Here is a 17,063-nt window from a genome sequence, read left to right on the forward strand (position 1 = left end):
GGAAAAAACGTTGACAAGGAAGGAAGCCTAGCCTGACTGATAGTTCTCATCCATTGCAGCTTGTGTGTCAGCTAACATGTGGCCAGGAAACCTTCACTGATTCTTCCTGTTGTCTCAATGAAGGTCTTCCCTCCAAGGCAGGCACCACAGGAACATGCATGCTAAGAACTTAGGGATGGGATTGCTTTCTGGAAGGATTTGTCTCCTTGGAAATTTGGTGCATCATGAACTTCTTTGTGCCTTACAGAACTTCCATAACCCTAAATATAAATATTAAAACTATGACTGTTTTGCTTCCTCGTGCTTCCTCATGTCACCATAAGAGTCATGGCCTGTCATGAACTTCTGCATTGGATTGCAAATGGAAGATCTATAGTATATTTTCAAAACTATGATTTACCATAACTTAGAGTAACATTATTACTCTTTATTTTCAAAACGTTTGTGCTTTGTATGAATGTTCTTTCATGTTTTCAAGTTCTATTTAAGGACCTATAATGACCAACTACAGGTTTCTAGTTGAATGTAATGCCTTGCTAATCACTGCATTCTTCTGCTGATTGATTTGTTTTCAGCATTTTCCACTTACAAGTTGAAATTCAAAAACCTGGGTTAGGTGTGGGTGGTACACATCTTTAATCCCAGCTTCTTGGGAGACAAAGATAGGAGGATCAAAGTTCAAGGTGAGCCTGGGCAAAAAGTTAGCAAGATCCTCTCAAAACACAAGCTGTGCAAGGTTGCACATGGTTGTAATCCTACCTCCTCCACTCTAGGAGAAGTCTCAGGACTCCAAGAGAAAAGCACAAGACCCAACCTAAAACTGAAGGGAAAAAGTATCAAAACCTATGCACACACAGTTGCAAGGACGTCATTTCCATTACGTCTTCACATTTCAATGTAGTCTATGATGTACACGTAATTGTGTGTAATTGTGTCTGACAGCAGCACTTTTCATACCCAGTAATCATTTTCTGTAATACTTAGTAACTTAAGCAACAAAAGAACAATAAAATATAAGTGATTTTATCCAACAGTATATTCCTACTGTTTAAAAATATTTACTTACTTGTTTTTAACTGGCAATGATAATCACATACATTTCTGGGGCACAGTGTGATGTTTTGATCTACTGATGCATTATAGAAAGATTTAGTCAAGCTAATTCACATATCTCGATTCAACTTATTTTTTGTGATGAGAATGTTACAAATCTATTCTTTTAGAAATTTTGTAGTAGTCACTAGTGTTAACTAATAGGTCATCATGCACAGAAACTTATTTTTTCAGTTTTACAAAACTTTGTGTCATTTGGTCATCTCTTCTCTCCCATACTTTCTCTTAACCTCCCAGTCTTTGATAATCACTTTTCTACTCTGTTTCTAAAAGATGAACTATGTCATATTCCACATACAAATGAGACCATACAGTATTCATCTTTCTGTGCCTTACTTATTTCACTTACCATAATGTCCTCCAGGTAAATCAATTTGCTTGAATGACAGCATTTTCCTTCATATTTAAGTATTGGTAGTCCACTGTGTGTATGCCACATTTTCTTTTTTCTAGGCAAGGAAATATTTATTTATTTTAAATTTTCAGATAAAATTATATGTATTTATAATCTACTACACAATATATTGAAGTATGCATATATTGCCAAAAGGCTAAATCCAGCCAATTAACAAATGTATTATCTCAAATATTCATCATTTTTGGTGAGACCACTAAACATCCACTCTGTTAATTTTTCAAAAGCATGTTATTAATAACTACAGTCACCATGTTGTAAAATAGATCACTTGAACTTGTTTTTCAATCCAATCATATGTTCTAGCAGTCCCACTTGTGAATATATATCCAAAGGAAATGAAATTGGTATCTCCAAAAGGTATTTTCACTCCTACGTTTACATCAACACTATTCACAATGGCCGGCATATTTAATCATCCTAAGTATCCACTAGTGGATTATTGCATAAAGAAACTGTGACACGCATGCACAATGGGAGGCTATATAGCCATCAAGAAAATGAAATCCTGTTATTGATGACACGTGGATGAGCTGGGGATGTTATGTGAAGTACAGTAAGCCAATCTGAGAAAACCCACATGATCCCATCCATGTGTAGTCAAAAAGAGTTGATCTTATGCAAGCAAATAATGGAATGGTGATTACTGGAGGCTGACATTGTTAGGGGAGACAGAGAAATGTTGTCCACAATGTGTATATGCCACATGTTCATTATCTGTTTATCCAATAGTGGGCATCTACATTGCTTCTGTATCTTGGCTATCATGAACAATGCTGAAATTAACATGAAAATGAAGATATATCTTCAAAAATCTGATTTCCGTTTCTAAAGTTTTACTGTTGAATCATATGGCAATTTTAGTTTTGTGTTTCTTGAGGAAATGCCACACTATTTTCCAAAATGGCTATACCAGTTTATATTCTTATTAGCAGTGCCCAAAGTTGTTCTTTTCTCCATATCCTGAGCAGCAGGTGCTATTGTTTATCTTTTTGATACTCCTCATTCTAACAGGTGTGAGCTGACAGCTTATTGTCCTTAATTCGTTTTTCCCGTGATGGTTAAATATGTTGATGATCTTTTCATAAAATTTTTGTCCATTTATGGGTCTTTGTTAGAGAAATAACTGCTAAATAATTTTCCCACTTTTAAATCATGTTGCTTTCTTGCTAGTAAGTTATTTGCGTATTTTGGGTATTAGCCCCTTATCGGAAGTATGGTTTGCAAACATTTTCTTCCAATCTATAAGATATCTTCTTGCTCTGTTGTTTCCTTTGTTGTACAGAAACTTCTCAATCGTATTCAATCCCATTCATCTAGTTTTGCACTTTTTGTCTGTGCTTTTGGAGTTCAATCTAAAAATTATAGAAACCAACGTCATGAAGCATTTTCCCTGTCTTCTTCACACTTTCAGTTTTTGCACTTAAGTCTTTTATCCACTTTTAATTAATGTTACATAGTATGAAGGTCCAGTTTTATTCTTCTGCACTTTTCCCAACATCATTTATTGAAGAGACTGCCCTTTCCATGTTATATGTTCTTAGAAACTTTGTCAAAAATCATTGACTGTAAATACTGGGGTTTATTTCTTTCTAATCAGTTTCCATTGGTTAATGTGACTGTTTTAATGCCAGAATCACTTGTTTTGACTGCAATAGATTTATAAATTAATTTTGAAATTAGAATAGTGTGATGCTTGCAGCTTCGTTCTCCAGCTTAAGATTGCTTTAGCTATTTGGATTTTTTTTTTTTATTTTGTGGTTCCATGCAGATTTTAGAATTCTGCTATTTACCTATCTAGGAGTATTGAGTACAAGTTGAGGAATGCTTCAATTTAGAAATTAAGATGAATAAAACTGTGATAAGGACTTTTGTTTGTTTGCAGTTTCACTGTGTACCTGGGCTAGCCTCTAACCTGGGATACTCCTGTGTTAATCTCCAGAGTGATGGAATTATAGACAGATGCCACCATGCCCAGCTAATGATAAGCATTTGTAATCCACACCAAATTGCACTTCTTGGTTACGTACTCAAAATCTGAACTGAAGACTTTCATGCTGAATTACTGGCTGCATGTGAGACAAAGATAATTTTATAAGTGAGAGAATAAATCTCTCACTTATAAAGAAAGAGAGAAGAGGGAGAGAAGAGAAAATGATCCATAGAAGGAAGCTAAATAGTCATTAGGCAAGTAATAGAAGCAAGAACCTGGATGTGATGGCACACATCTTACAATCCCAGCACTCAGGAAGCTGAGGCAAGAGGGTCATGATTTCAAGGCCCACTTGGGCTACAGAGCAAGACCCTGTCTCTCAAAACAAATAAAAAAATACAACAAGGAGGGAGAACAGAACTTAAGTAAAAACTGGTTAAAATTACATGATGAAAGATTGATGAGAATCATATGGAATCATAGCCCAAACTTACTGGCACACATAAATTATATATTAGCTACACACACTTCATTTGTATATCATATTTTAATAATGACTTTAAAAACATGGACAAAGGTGAAAAATAGTGCAATTTCATTATTTGTATAAGGTCACATATATACAGAGAGATGCAGAACTGAAACACAGCTTTGGTAAATAAAAAATCATGTAATTCTTTAACAACAGTGTGAAATATTTGGTAGTTCCGTTTTACAGATTCAAAAACAGGTCCACACACTGGAATTGAGAATCATACACAATTATTTAACCTACTTCTTATTTCATATCCTTTGTTCTTTCATCACCATTTGAATCTTTGTATAAGTCTGTGTAAAATTTAAAAGCAAACCACAATCACAATGCTACTCCATTAAGCTATGCCTCATTAAACTCAGAAATTATTAAGTTGATTCAACATGCAAAATGCTTAATGGGAACTTATTTGCTTAAATATATAGCTAACAATTTGTATATAAATTATGGTTCTCAATCATTATTTGTAATTCCTAAATTATTAAGTTATATTCTCTACATGATTTAAAAATGAAATAACATTACAATGATTGACTAAATTCTATTAAATACACTTCCCTTCAAATACAGGGAAATATTAAGTTGTCTTCCTAGCTAGCTATTTCATATAATCCAAAATAATAGACAGATTCAGAATTGCAGAATAATTAAGCCAAAATATTTATAGCTTTGTGAAAAATATATTTATATATACACATCTGACAGTTTTCACCTTCTAACACTACAGAAAATATGAAAATGGAAATGTCCTTGGATCAGAAGTACTCTTGTGCATCATTGCCCTTCACCCCAGGACACCAATCAAGAGAAAGTAAATAACAAATAGTGTTCTGGCCACAAGAAGAAACCTCACAAGTCATGCATCTTTCCAAAATTTCTGCACTTTCTTAAGTATCATGTGTTATTTATTCTGATGATCCCCTTAAGAGCATAATGTCATAATCCACACACTGGCACTATAAAATGTATTTTATAATTTAGATTCAAGCATCTAGCTATTAGAATAACCTAGTGAATCTTTCAAATTTTTTTTTTGCCCACATTGGAACTACTCACATTTTTCAGCTAAAATACCAGCTCCACTATGGGATCACCCTTGTTTTAAGATCTATTTCACTCACAATACTTTTTAAGAATTTTAAAAAGTTGAGAAATGAGAGTTACATAAGTGTTGGAGACATTTTAATAAGGCTTCAATTAAACAGAAAATGTTTATAATATAAAAAGATTTTTATTGTATTCCAATAGCCATGATTAGCCCAGATATTATTTAGCTGTGAGATCCTGGAAAATTGGGTTAGCTTTTTGATCTCTCAGTTGTTTTACCTATAAAATGAAAGAGATAAACTCTAAAATTTCTGTCTTGACCTCTACATATGCTTAGTCATACTTTTAATCAATTTATCACAACAGCAAGTTATAATACCTAAAACAAAACTGCTTACGTATATTGTGACCTTCAATAGTGCTTAGGATTTCCATACAAGGACAGACAAAAAGCAAACAAAAAGGTGATCATGGAAAGGCCTGTGTCTCTGTCACCCCATTGTAGTTTTCTTTAGCATGTGTTTATCTTTCAAAAAAGAGACCAGCAAAACTCTGAAGTCCCAGAGGAGAACTACCAAAGGTGATGAGCCTGGCAACACTCTCAACCCCACCCGATTCTTCCAAAATTTCAGTTAGAGGAAATACTAGAGAACTATAAGCCAATTCTCTTTCACCACCATGTGTAATACCACTACATAGATGTTTTGACAAATTATTTTTAAATAGCACTTACTTCCTATTCAATGGGCAAAAGGTATTTTAAAAGTCATCTGTAATCAAAGAAATTTCTTCTGGACATTAATTTATAGTTTAAATCTTTTCTCTTTACTTTTCTTAGACACACTTTTCAGGCTGAACTGATATTAAATTATTTTAAAAACATAACTTTGGCCTTCTTTTTCACTTGTTATTATGCATAGCTACTTTTCCATGGTTTCTGCCCCCACAAAACTAAATTCTATAACAATTCCAGCTGTTCTTAAGGCACGGTATTTGACACTCATCCAAAGAATCCTTCAGGACAAATAGAAGCAGGTGGTGATTGTGGGAGATAATTAGGTACAGAAACTGCTGGCTCTGTGATACTTCCTAGAGCTTCATGGTGCTGGGTGTTCCCCGCACATTAGGAAAAAAGGAATGACAAGGTACAGGGTGATACAGAATCCCAAAGAGTTATACCTTTAGAGAATGGAGAGCTGTTGGTTATAATCAGAGTTAAGGGGAAAGGGAAACAGGAGGATTGCATTGGCTTTCCAGCGAGGAGACAGATTTAAGACTTGCAGAAAAATGTGTTCTAAAAACTACCTCCTCCTGCATGCATAGAACCCAAGAGACAGAGAATCAGAATATTCAATCTACAGATATGTTATTGAGAGTTTAGAAACAGGACTGATGTCTGTTTGGGAGAAGAGGCTCCCCTGAAACAAAATAGCAGCATCTTGAAGCTTTATAATATTAACACCCAGAACAGTTTTAAAATTCAAAATGTGAAGACAGCAACTATAATATGACATATGTGATGGAATCAGAAAGCCTTATTCCATTTCATTCAGATGAAGGTTAAGTTTAGACTTTTGATTAGGCTTCCTCAAAATTAGTTAGCAATTTAGAGGCAGAGATCCAACAATATAACTAAGCTCTCACAATTTTATTTCATTCAAAACTAGATTTTTCTCTTAATTCCTCCATTCTGGTTGGAACTCAATTTTTGGTGCCCATTAAGGAAACTCTGTTCTGTTTCTTGAGAAATAGATTTTAATCACAGTCCCCACCCCCCTTTTTTTTTTTTACTGTATTCTACCTTCCCCCCTCTTCAGACAACCGAAACTCTTCTTTAACCACAATTTTGCTAATTTAGTGGACATTCTTTCGGTTCCTATTTCAACTGTAGAAAAATATGTTGTCATTCACCTTCCCCTTTCCACAAGGAGAGAAAAACTGTTTTCACCAAGATTGCCTATTCTTTTCAACCTGCACAAGCCCCCAAGGGCATGTGTTTGTAGGAGTTTTTCAAGAAGACCTGGTACAGGCTATGATTCACTCAAGATACAGCAGAGAATTTGTAAAGATAGAGAAAAATGACACTGCTTTGAACTCAAGAGATGTTCCTCTATTCCTGGGCGAAAAAACATATTTCTGACCTTGAAGGGGTAGGTTATTTACCACATCCTTTTATGATCTCAGGAGGGGGAAAAGTATGAATTTAATTATATCCTTGTCAAGAGGTAATTCCATCTCAGAAATTAATTTTCAGTGCTTTGGAGTTATTGCACATTAAAAAATATTGTCACACAAAAAAACATGGGTGGCCTGTCACAAACATTATGAAACTATTGACCTTACATAGCTTTATCTGCACAACTATTGATTTTTTTCTGGCTTTATTTTGACATTTCCTATGATTTCACCTAAGATTCATCACTGTGGAAGTATCAAGTTTAAGGGTGTGCTTTTATTGTTTGAGAAGAGCAATCTTAGAAGTAGTTTACTACTTATCTACTAGAGCAGTAGGCTGGATTCATTAATGTTGAAATTAGTTCAGCATCCAGTTATCATGCTTATTTTTTCAGATTGCTCTTTTTTTCTCCCAAAGAAGTGAATTGAGTTGTCACTTTGAATTTTAGATGTCAATAATACCTTAACTAGACTTTAAAGTACTAAACTCATGAATAATTTTAATTTGAGGACATCCTGGGATATGAATGACACAATTAACTCTATTGAGTTTCTGTTAATGAGAAAGTGATGGGGGGTACCAGCACAATTCCAATTAACAATTATTTAGGACAGAGTCAGAAATTAATGCTTTAATGTGATTTTACCATTTAATTGTTTTATCTTACTCAAATTTTCAAACTAAAAACTTCATTTTGTCTCTTCCCTCCCATCCCCACTAAAATAGAAGACAAATGGAGTTTTAAAGACCCCAAATGAAGTCTGGGACCAAAACATTACCTGAAAATATGTGCCTCTCTTTTACGTACTTAGCTTTTCTAAAATAACATTTGTAGTTTGTTAAAAAATAAACAACTGCAACAGCAACAATTTGAATAATCAATAATGTTTTGCAAAATAGATTGGCTTACATGAGTATAAAAGTTGGAAGAGTCAACAAATTATTTGTGTTACTGTATACTAGCTCCAAACCAGACAACAGTGTATGTAATCATAATTTGTGAGGCTTAGTGCAAAGGAAAAATTCAAGGACATTGGTTAAAATATGACTAAGAGTTTCAAGACAAAGAGAGCAAATATTATGTGTCTTGCCCTTCTAAGCATGAGACCCTTGTGTGAATGCACAGGCTGACTGTGCAGGAAGTTGGCCCTATCTCAAGTTTTAGCCATGAAGAGTTAACTTTCTACTTCTATGTGTTAATTAAGAATAATTGACTTCCTTACACTATTTTTCTTTTTAAGGAAAGCAACTTTAAACTCAAATAATCCATATATGGAATCATTAAAATACCATTAACTAGATAAAATATTTTAAAATGCTGGACCATGCAAAATATCATTTTGCTGGGTATTTGTTTTTAAGCCTCCAAATCAACAAATATTTTAAATTTAGCATTTGTAGCTAAAGTAAAAACAAAATCAAAGACACTAAATTCCACTTAATCATTCTTTGCTAATATTTCCTATGGAAACTAAAATCCAGAAGCTTCAAGTATCTTTCCATCTGTAGGCAGATCTGCAGAGAAAAGTTCTATTAATGAAATTGACATTGTGTGTAAGGTGGCCTTTCAAACAAGTTGCCCACTGTTCTCAAAATGACAGGGCCTTCAACGGCAGATAAGAAACTATGACCTTGCTTTTGTGCTCTCAACTACTTGTTTCCAAAGTAGTAATAACTGACTTAAATGGAAAGAAAGCACCACAAAATGATTTATATTTCACTTACTAATGATCTATTTTTCTATTGAGTAAAATGTTACTACATGAGATTCTGTGCTATATGGTACATTGAGATATTTATTTTATATAATTCTGAAATTTCATATACTTACAATGATTTAAAACTAAGTGATTATACTAAAATACAATTACATATTAGTGGCAATTTTTTTTCTTTTAATTGAATGAAAAAAACTAAATTTAAAAAATGCTTTAATGTTCTAATTATGGTATTCAATTCACTGAAGAACAATCCTCCTAATTAGAACTGGTCTACATAATGACATGACTCAGTGTATTATTTAACTAATCAGATTTTTCCTTCAGTTCCAGCATTTACTGCTCTCTTTTACATATTCAAAGCAGATGCTCTTATGCTATCATGTGTATTAACGTTAATTAAAGTTATTCAGGTGGATGACAAAAGAAATTAGACCCCTCAGGGTATCATCTTCCCTTGTAGTTTGAAAAAAATGCTTTCAAGAACTGTGTATATAAATTTGAACAAAGTACTCCACATGCCATGATAGATTTGATCATGCTACTGAGTATGTCTCTGATAAAATATATGTCCCACTAAAAGAGCTCAAATAATGAATAGGTTTTTAAAAAGAAATCTTGAATTGACTGTGAAATGTAATTTTGACTGTAGAATTCTAAGGAAAATATTTTAACAATTTCATTAATTTTGTTGAAAATATTTTATTCTAGCCATCTTTAGCAACACCACCAACAGCAGGTGTTGGCGAGGATGCAGGAAAAAAGGAACCCTCTTACACTGTTGGTGGGAATGTAAACTAGTACAACCACTCTGGAAGAAAATTTGGAGGCTACTTAAAAAGCTAAACATTGATCTACCATTTGATCCAGCAATACCACTCTTGGGGATATACCCAAAAGACTGTGACACAGGTTACTCCAGAGGCACCTGCACACCCATGTTTATTGCAGCACTATTCACAATAGCCAAGTTATGGAAACAGCCAAGATGCCCCACTACTGACGAATGGATTAAGAAAATGTGGTATCTATACACCATGGAATTTTATGCAGCCATGAAGAAGAACGAAATGTTATCATTCGCTGGTAAATGGATGGAATTGGAGAACATCATTCTGAGTGAGGTTAGCCTGGCCCAAAAGACCAAAAATCGTATGTTCTCCCTCATATGTGGACATTAGATCAAGGGCAAACACAACAATGGGATTGGACTTTGAGCACATGATAAAAGCGAGAACATACAAGGGAGGTGTGAAGATAGGTAAGACACCTAAAAAATTAGCTAGCATTTGTTGCCCTTAATGTAGAGAAACTAAAGCAGATACCTTAAAAGCAACTGAGGCCAATAGGAGAAGGGGACCAGGAACTAGAGAAAACGTTAGATCAAAAAGAATTAACCTAGAAGCTAGCACACATGCACAGGAAATTAATGTGAGTCAACTCCCTGTATTGCTATCCTTATCTCAACCAGCAAAAACCCTTGTTCCTTCCTATTATTGCTTATACTCTCTCTTCAACAAAATTAGAGATAAGGGCAAAATAGTTTCTGCTGGGTATTGAGGGGGTTGGGAGAAGAGGGAGGGGACGGAGTGGGTGGTAAGGGAGGGGGTGGGGGCAGGGGGAGAAACGACCCAAGCATTGTATGCACATATGAATAATAAAACAATAAAAAAAAGAAAATATTTTATTCTGAAAGAAGGGAACACAAGATAGAAAAACTATATGTACATAATAGGAAAGCAAAATAAATACCTAGGTGAAAAATAAACTAACAAACCTGTGAGCTTAAGTTTGGAATAAAGTATATATATACTTGAGAATGAGAAATGAAAGGATATTGGCAGAACAAACACTTATTTGTTTAGTTAGTTGTCAAATGGTCATGTTTTTGCAGCTCAGAACCCAGATCTGTTTCTGTCATGGGATTTTTAACATGTCCATGAAACTTGTTAAATATTTAAAGCTTTTGTGCTCCCTGGAAGACAAAGCTATAGAAATCTGTCCTCCAAAGCATATCCTTAATTCTGTATTCAAACTTCCACTCAGAAAAATACTTTAAGAGATCTGATAAAATTGTAAAAGAAATGGTCTCTGTTGACTCTAAACAGAATAAAACTGGAAAGAAGATAAAACTGTTCTCCCACTAGCACTACAGGGAGAGTGAAACACAGTTAGAAAGGAAAAGAGAAATTACAAAATGGTAATATTTTAGTGGACATTTGAAAAGCTGAAATAGAATTGAGAAATAGTGTAAGAACTAAAAAGTCACTTCTTAATAAGATTCAATAAGATATTGACAGAAATGTAGATCTAAAGTCATTTCTCTTTTACTCAATCTATGAACTGAAGTCGATTTTCTCTCTAGATTGCTGTTTGTTGAATGACCCTCCACAGCACACATAAAGCATAGGAGGAGTTCTAAGAATTTCTATTGCAGTTCCCCTGCATACTTTCAAACCTCGCTCTTGAATCTGCCCCTCACAGTCCCTTCTCTTTTCCTTTACTGCTCCCTCTCTCAGTGCTCATGGAGATTGTTGGTTTCCCCACCTTTGCAGATTCCTGCTAGGCACATATTTGAAGGGGCAACTCAAATGCCACTTGCCCCTCTGAGACTTTCCTGGGCCTCTGAGAACAACAGGATATCCCTCTTCAGGGTAACCATAGCCAACTTTCACCTTTTGGGGAAATGTCTCTTTCTTTCATCTAAGTTATTCTTTAGGCCTTTTTATCTGCTACCAGATTCTAAGTTTTCTGAAGGAAAAAATATGTGATTAATTTATACTAATGTATAAATGTCTTTTGTATATACACATTTAATCAATGTTCAATGGATAAGATAAATGTTAGTGAGTTTTATATTCCACTGTTTTCTAATTTGAGCCACCCCATTCTCAATATTACCTACAGTTCATCCCACTAGTCTACAGGCAGGCAGGCTGGGTCTAATTCCAGGTTTTTATATTCACTATTTTGTGATCTTAAGCAAGTCCCCAAACACTTCTGTCTCAATTTCTTCACCTATAAAATGGGGACAACATATAGGCTAACCATTCTATCAGTGTGCTCTGAAAAAATTATCATAGACTGGTGGCTTAAATGGGTAAAATTTAGTTCTCATAGTTCTGGAGGTTGGTAGGTATGGGCAATTTTGGTTTCCTCTGATGCCTCACCTTGGCTTGCAAGCAACCACCTTTGTGCTGTATCTTTACAAAGTCTCTCTCCTTTGCACACACACTCCTCAAGAATTGTTCTCTTTTCATAAGAGAACCAGTCACATTGGATCAGTCCCACTCTAGTGTTCTCAATTAATTTAACCACTTTAGAGACCCTGTGCCAAATACAGTTGCATCCTGAGGATCTGAGATCGAGGACTTCAATATATGAACTGTAGGGGAATGACAATTCAGTCAATAACACCCATCTAAACTGCAAAAAAAAAAAAAAAAGAAGAAGAAGAAAGAAAGAAAAACCTGGTGTATGACACTCATTCAATCAGCTCAATTGTGGTGGTGGGTTTTTTTCCTATCACTACAGACTTACTCTTTTGGCTTTTGATAGTTTTTAGTATCGTCCTCTTATTCTGCCAAAGAATATTTTCTTTTTCTCATAATCTTAAGATTATAAGAAAATTCACCTTCCTGTGTTTACCTGTGGTTTAAAAATAAAATATTCCCATAGGCTTATGTGGCGAAGGTTTGGTTTCTAGCTTGTACTATTTTGGAAGGTGCTGGAAACCTGAAGAAGTGGGGCCTAGCTGGAGAAGGAAGCCACTTGGACATGACCTTGGGGGCTTTATCTTGCTCTGACCCCTCCTGTCTGCTTCCTGACCACCACAAGTGAACTGCCTACTTCTCTACAAGCTCCCATAGCTGTGATATTTTCTCTCTCACCTCAGGCCCAAAGTAATGGATCCAGCCAATCTTTGGCTGAAAAGTCTAATAAAACTGCCAGCCAAAATAAACCCTTTCTCCTTTGAAGTTGTTTCTCTCAAGTAACCATCACAGGATGAAAAAGCTGACTAAAACACCTTCTCTATGACTATTTACCCTAAAAACACTTTTCTGTCTGCTAATTTACCAACTATGAATATTTCATTATTTTATCATATTGTAATAAAAATTTTAAGCTTCTAGGAATCTATTTTCTCAGTTCTATTTATTAAGAAATTGTTTCTTTGTTGATTAGGTTATACAGCATTTTCCACTACTGTAGAATAATTCATGAGGTAGGAATAACTGAAATATGAAAGATAAAAGTGGTTTGACATAAATGTGCAAGAAATATAATATATATTATATTGAAAAATATCATGTCATAAGCATATTACAATCTGGAAATATTCACATGAATTCACTTCAGTTGTAATACCAGTGTCCAAAATCTAATTACTAAGTTTTATTTAATGTACAGGTAGGGAAGAAAACTGCTGCTGATAGCTTTATCAGAATTATATACAATATTAGGCTTCTCTGGCTTTGAAATTGTAAATAGGCCATCTTGTTTTCTCACTTTCGGCATATTATATTAAATAATATAAATCTTAGATTCTTACTATAAATGAATGATTCTAGTTAGCTTAGTCACGATCAAGCAAGGGGAAAAAAGACTTAATCAGGAAAATAATTGAGCCAGGATGTGAAAATTACCTCATCTATAGAGATTTAACTGTCCATATCTAGGTCTTGGGGAAAACTGAATTAAGGATGCTCCCTTGGAAACCACTTAGAACAGGAGAACTTTTAACTTTTATAACTTGAGGCAGAAATGTGTGCTCTTTACAGAAGTTTCAGCTCTTTAGTCTTCAGTCAAGCACACAGTCTTGGTAGAAATTGGAAGCACCCATCATGAAACAGCAAAAATGTTTCCCACAGCAAAAGACAAAATGATTTTAAACAAAATATGGAAATGGGGAAATGGTAGAAGAAAGCTCTAGAAATTTGCTGAGATTTCTAAGAAGTATGATTTGCCTCCTATTTCTCTTAAATTAAATGTGAGAAATGTGTTAATTTGCATTAAACTACCTAACCAACCTACTGATGTTCTTAGCAGTGTTGTGTAGCAAATCTTCATGAATTGAAAGAAGAGCTTACATTAATAATTTCCCCATTACAGAATAGCTTTCCAGTAGCAAGTGTAGAGTGTTCAATCTTCCAAACACTGCAAACAAATCTCTTGCCAATGAGGTTATCAGCCCTTGTTTTATGAGGAAGTTTGAACCTGGAAATTTTTTGTCAATTCTAAATTCAACTGTATTTTGAATGAACTAGGAATGCTGACTGCTAAAAGTAATATGCAATAAATTACATAATAAAATATAAAACTATTTAATGTAACCAAACACTGTTATCTGTTCATATAAACTGTATGCTTCCATCTTAAGTTTTCTTAACTGAAAATCTTCTCTATCCTCATAGAAAAATAGTTTAGCCAGCAATTGCCTTTCTTGAAATGACTTCCAGGTTCACTTTGCACATACTCACATGAGCGAGGATTCTGTTTTTAATAAAAGATATTTTTCTCTTTTACAAATCTGAAATGAAGTAAAAATGAAATGCATATGAACTGCTGCATTTTCCCATGCAGAATGCCTTAGTAAAACAGATAAGGAAGTGAACAATGAATAAGAAAAGACCCAAGTTTATTTTTAAAATATTCATTTACTGACTTTTTTTACAATAAGCTCATTACATTCCAACATAAATGGTAGTTTTACAAAAACATGACTATATTTTTGAAAACAAAACAAAAATTTTCTGAGAGTAGTCTTAGTTTATGAACACACACGCATACACACACACACACACACATAATTCTGCTATGCCTCTTGCATAGCTGGGATTACATGTACAAGCCAGTACACCTGGCATTGGTTTATATTTTCAATCAACATTTCATTGAAATTATTGCAGATTTACTTTCAGTCATGACAGTACAGAGATCCCTTGTATTTGTTCAGTTTGCCACTTATTGTAACATTTTATAAAATAATAGCATAATATCATAACCAAGATATTTGCACTTATATAACTCATCCATTTTATTTGGCTTTTCCCACTTTTACTTGTCCTCATGCTTATGGTAAGTTCTACAAAAGTTTATCCCCTGTGTATATTTGTGTATCAAGGTATTAAACAATGCCAACACCATAATGATGCCATGTTATACTTTTACCATCATACTCCTCTTTCCATCCATCTTTCTGTGCTTAGCTTCAAGCAAATATTAATAACTCTTTCATTTCCAAAACGTTGCCATTTAAAAATATTATATAAAGGGAATCATACAGTATGTAACTTTTGGGGTTTAGATTTTATTGTACTGCATGATACCCTGGATTTTTACCCAAGCCATATCAGCATTGCATTCCTTTTTATCACTGACTACTATTCCATGGCATGTTTGTACCCCATTTGTTTAACATTCATCTGCCAAAGAACATCTTGACTAATTCCATTTTTGAGTCATTACACACAAACTCCTACGTACACTTATTCACAGGTTTGTGAATTCACTTGTACATTTATATAAGTGTTAAGTTTTCATTGTCTGGAATAAATGGCAAGAGGGCAATTTCTGGTCCCTCTGACAATTGCTTATTTGGGTACATAATGAATCATCAAATGGATCCAGAATGACTATGCCATTTTACATGCCCACAAGCAAATGTGAGTGGTCCAGTTTCTCTACCTCCTTGCCAACATTTGGTACCATGACAATTTTTTATTTTTGCCATTACATTTAGAGATGTCATTGTGGTTTTAATTTGCATTCTCCTGATGGCTAATGATGTCAAGTAGCCTATTTACCATCTGTTTGTCTTTTTATTAAAATGCTTTTTTGTGTTCTTTCACATTTTCTTTTTTAAGGGGTGTCCTTTACCTTATTGTTGTGCTAGGTGGGGTGCATTGTGGCATTTACAGAAGTTCTTATAATGTACCATACTTGAATTCACCTCTTCCAACATTCTCCTTTATCCCTCCCTTCATTCCTGGAATAGTTTCAAAGGGTTGATTACAGATTTTCACTATTGAGTTTTGAGATTTCTTCATATATTCTAAATATTGCTCCTTTGTCATTTATATGGTTTCCAAATATTTTCTCCCAGTCTGTAGCTTGTCTTTTATATCACCACTACTTGGGTTTCCACAGAGCAAAAGGTTTTAATTTTGTTGAGTTCTAATTTGTCATGTTTATTCTTTTGGTTGACTCTTCGATACCAAGTATCTGAATTCATTTCAGAGCCCTAGGTCCTAAGGTTGTTGGGTTTTTTCTGATACTTTTTGTATTATTAAAAATAAAAAATAATAAAACAAGTTTTGTATTGTTATTGGCTATGTTTAAGCAAACTTATAAGGACATGAGGGCTAGAGTTTATTTTGTGTTGGTATTGGGTTTATGTCAGGATTTATTTTTTTTCTTATAGATGCCTATTCATTATAGAATCATTTGTTTAAAAGGCTGTATTGTATATATTGCCTCCAGTGGATTGCTTCTGAATGCTTTGCAGGAATCACATGGCAACTGGGTATGGTGGGGCACAACAGTAATCCCTAGCACTTGGGAGGCTGAGATAGGAGAGTTTGAGGCCACTTTAAGTTATGTAATGGGACCCTGTCTCAAAAACAAAAATCACTTGAGAACACTTATATGTATCTAATTCTGTATTCTCTACTGTGTTTCAATGATTTAAATGTCTCCACAGTCTCCAGTACAGCAATGTCTTAATTATTTTAGCCTTAATATCAGGAAGATCACTCCTTCTACTTTATTCTTTTATGTCAAGAAATTTTTTCTATATTCTAGGGTTTTTGATTTTGCATTATAAATTCAAAAATAAGCTTGTCTATGACTACAAAATACTTTTTTGCATTTTGACAAGAATTGCATTAATCCTATAGATCAACTTGGGGTGAGTTGACATTTTTACCTTGTTGAGCCTTCCTATCTGTGAACAGAGTATGTCACCTCATTTACTTAGGTTTCCACATGTTTATTGCTAGAATACAAATATTCAATTGATTTTTATGTATTGATTTTGTATCCTCCAATCTTGATAAACTCACTTGTTAATTTTAGGGATTTTATTTTCTGTATATTCCTTAGGATTTTCTACAAAGGCACACATG

At 34.2% G+C, this 17,063-nt stretch overlaps 1 protein-coding gene across 6 annotated transcripts in view; it reads left to right on the forward strand.

Moving 5' to 3' along the window:
- Epha6 (EPH receptor A6) overlaps positions 1 to 17,063 on the forward strand; it is a 933,912-nt gene that overhangs the window by 434,257 nt on the left and 482,592 nt on the right. Inside the window, exon 6 of one of the 6 annotated variants that reach the window (XM_074072951.1) lies at positions 9,649 to 10,133. The exons of the other annotated variants lie outside the window; for them this stretch is intronic. Within the exon in view, the coding sequence (XP_073929052.1) occupies positions 9,649 to 10,118 (470 nt within the window). The 3' untranslated portion in view covers positions 10,119 to 10,133. Of the gene's footprint in view, positions 1 to 9,648; positions 10,134 to 17,063 lie in introns of those variants that run through there. 6 annotated transcript variants of the gene reach the window in all.

Source organism: Castor canadensis, chromosome 5 (genome assembly GCF_047511655.1).
Source record: "Castor canadensis chromosome 5, mCasCan1.hap1v2, whole genome shotgun sequence".
Classification (NCBI taxonomy): domain Eukaryota; kingdom Metazoa; phylum Chordata; class Mammalia; order Rodentia; family Castoridae; genus Castor; species Castor canadensis.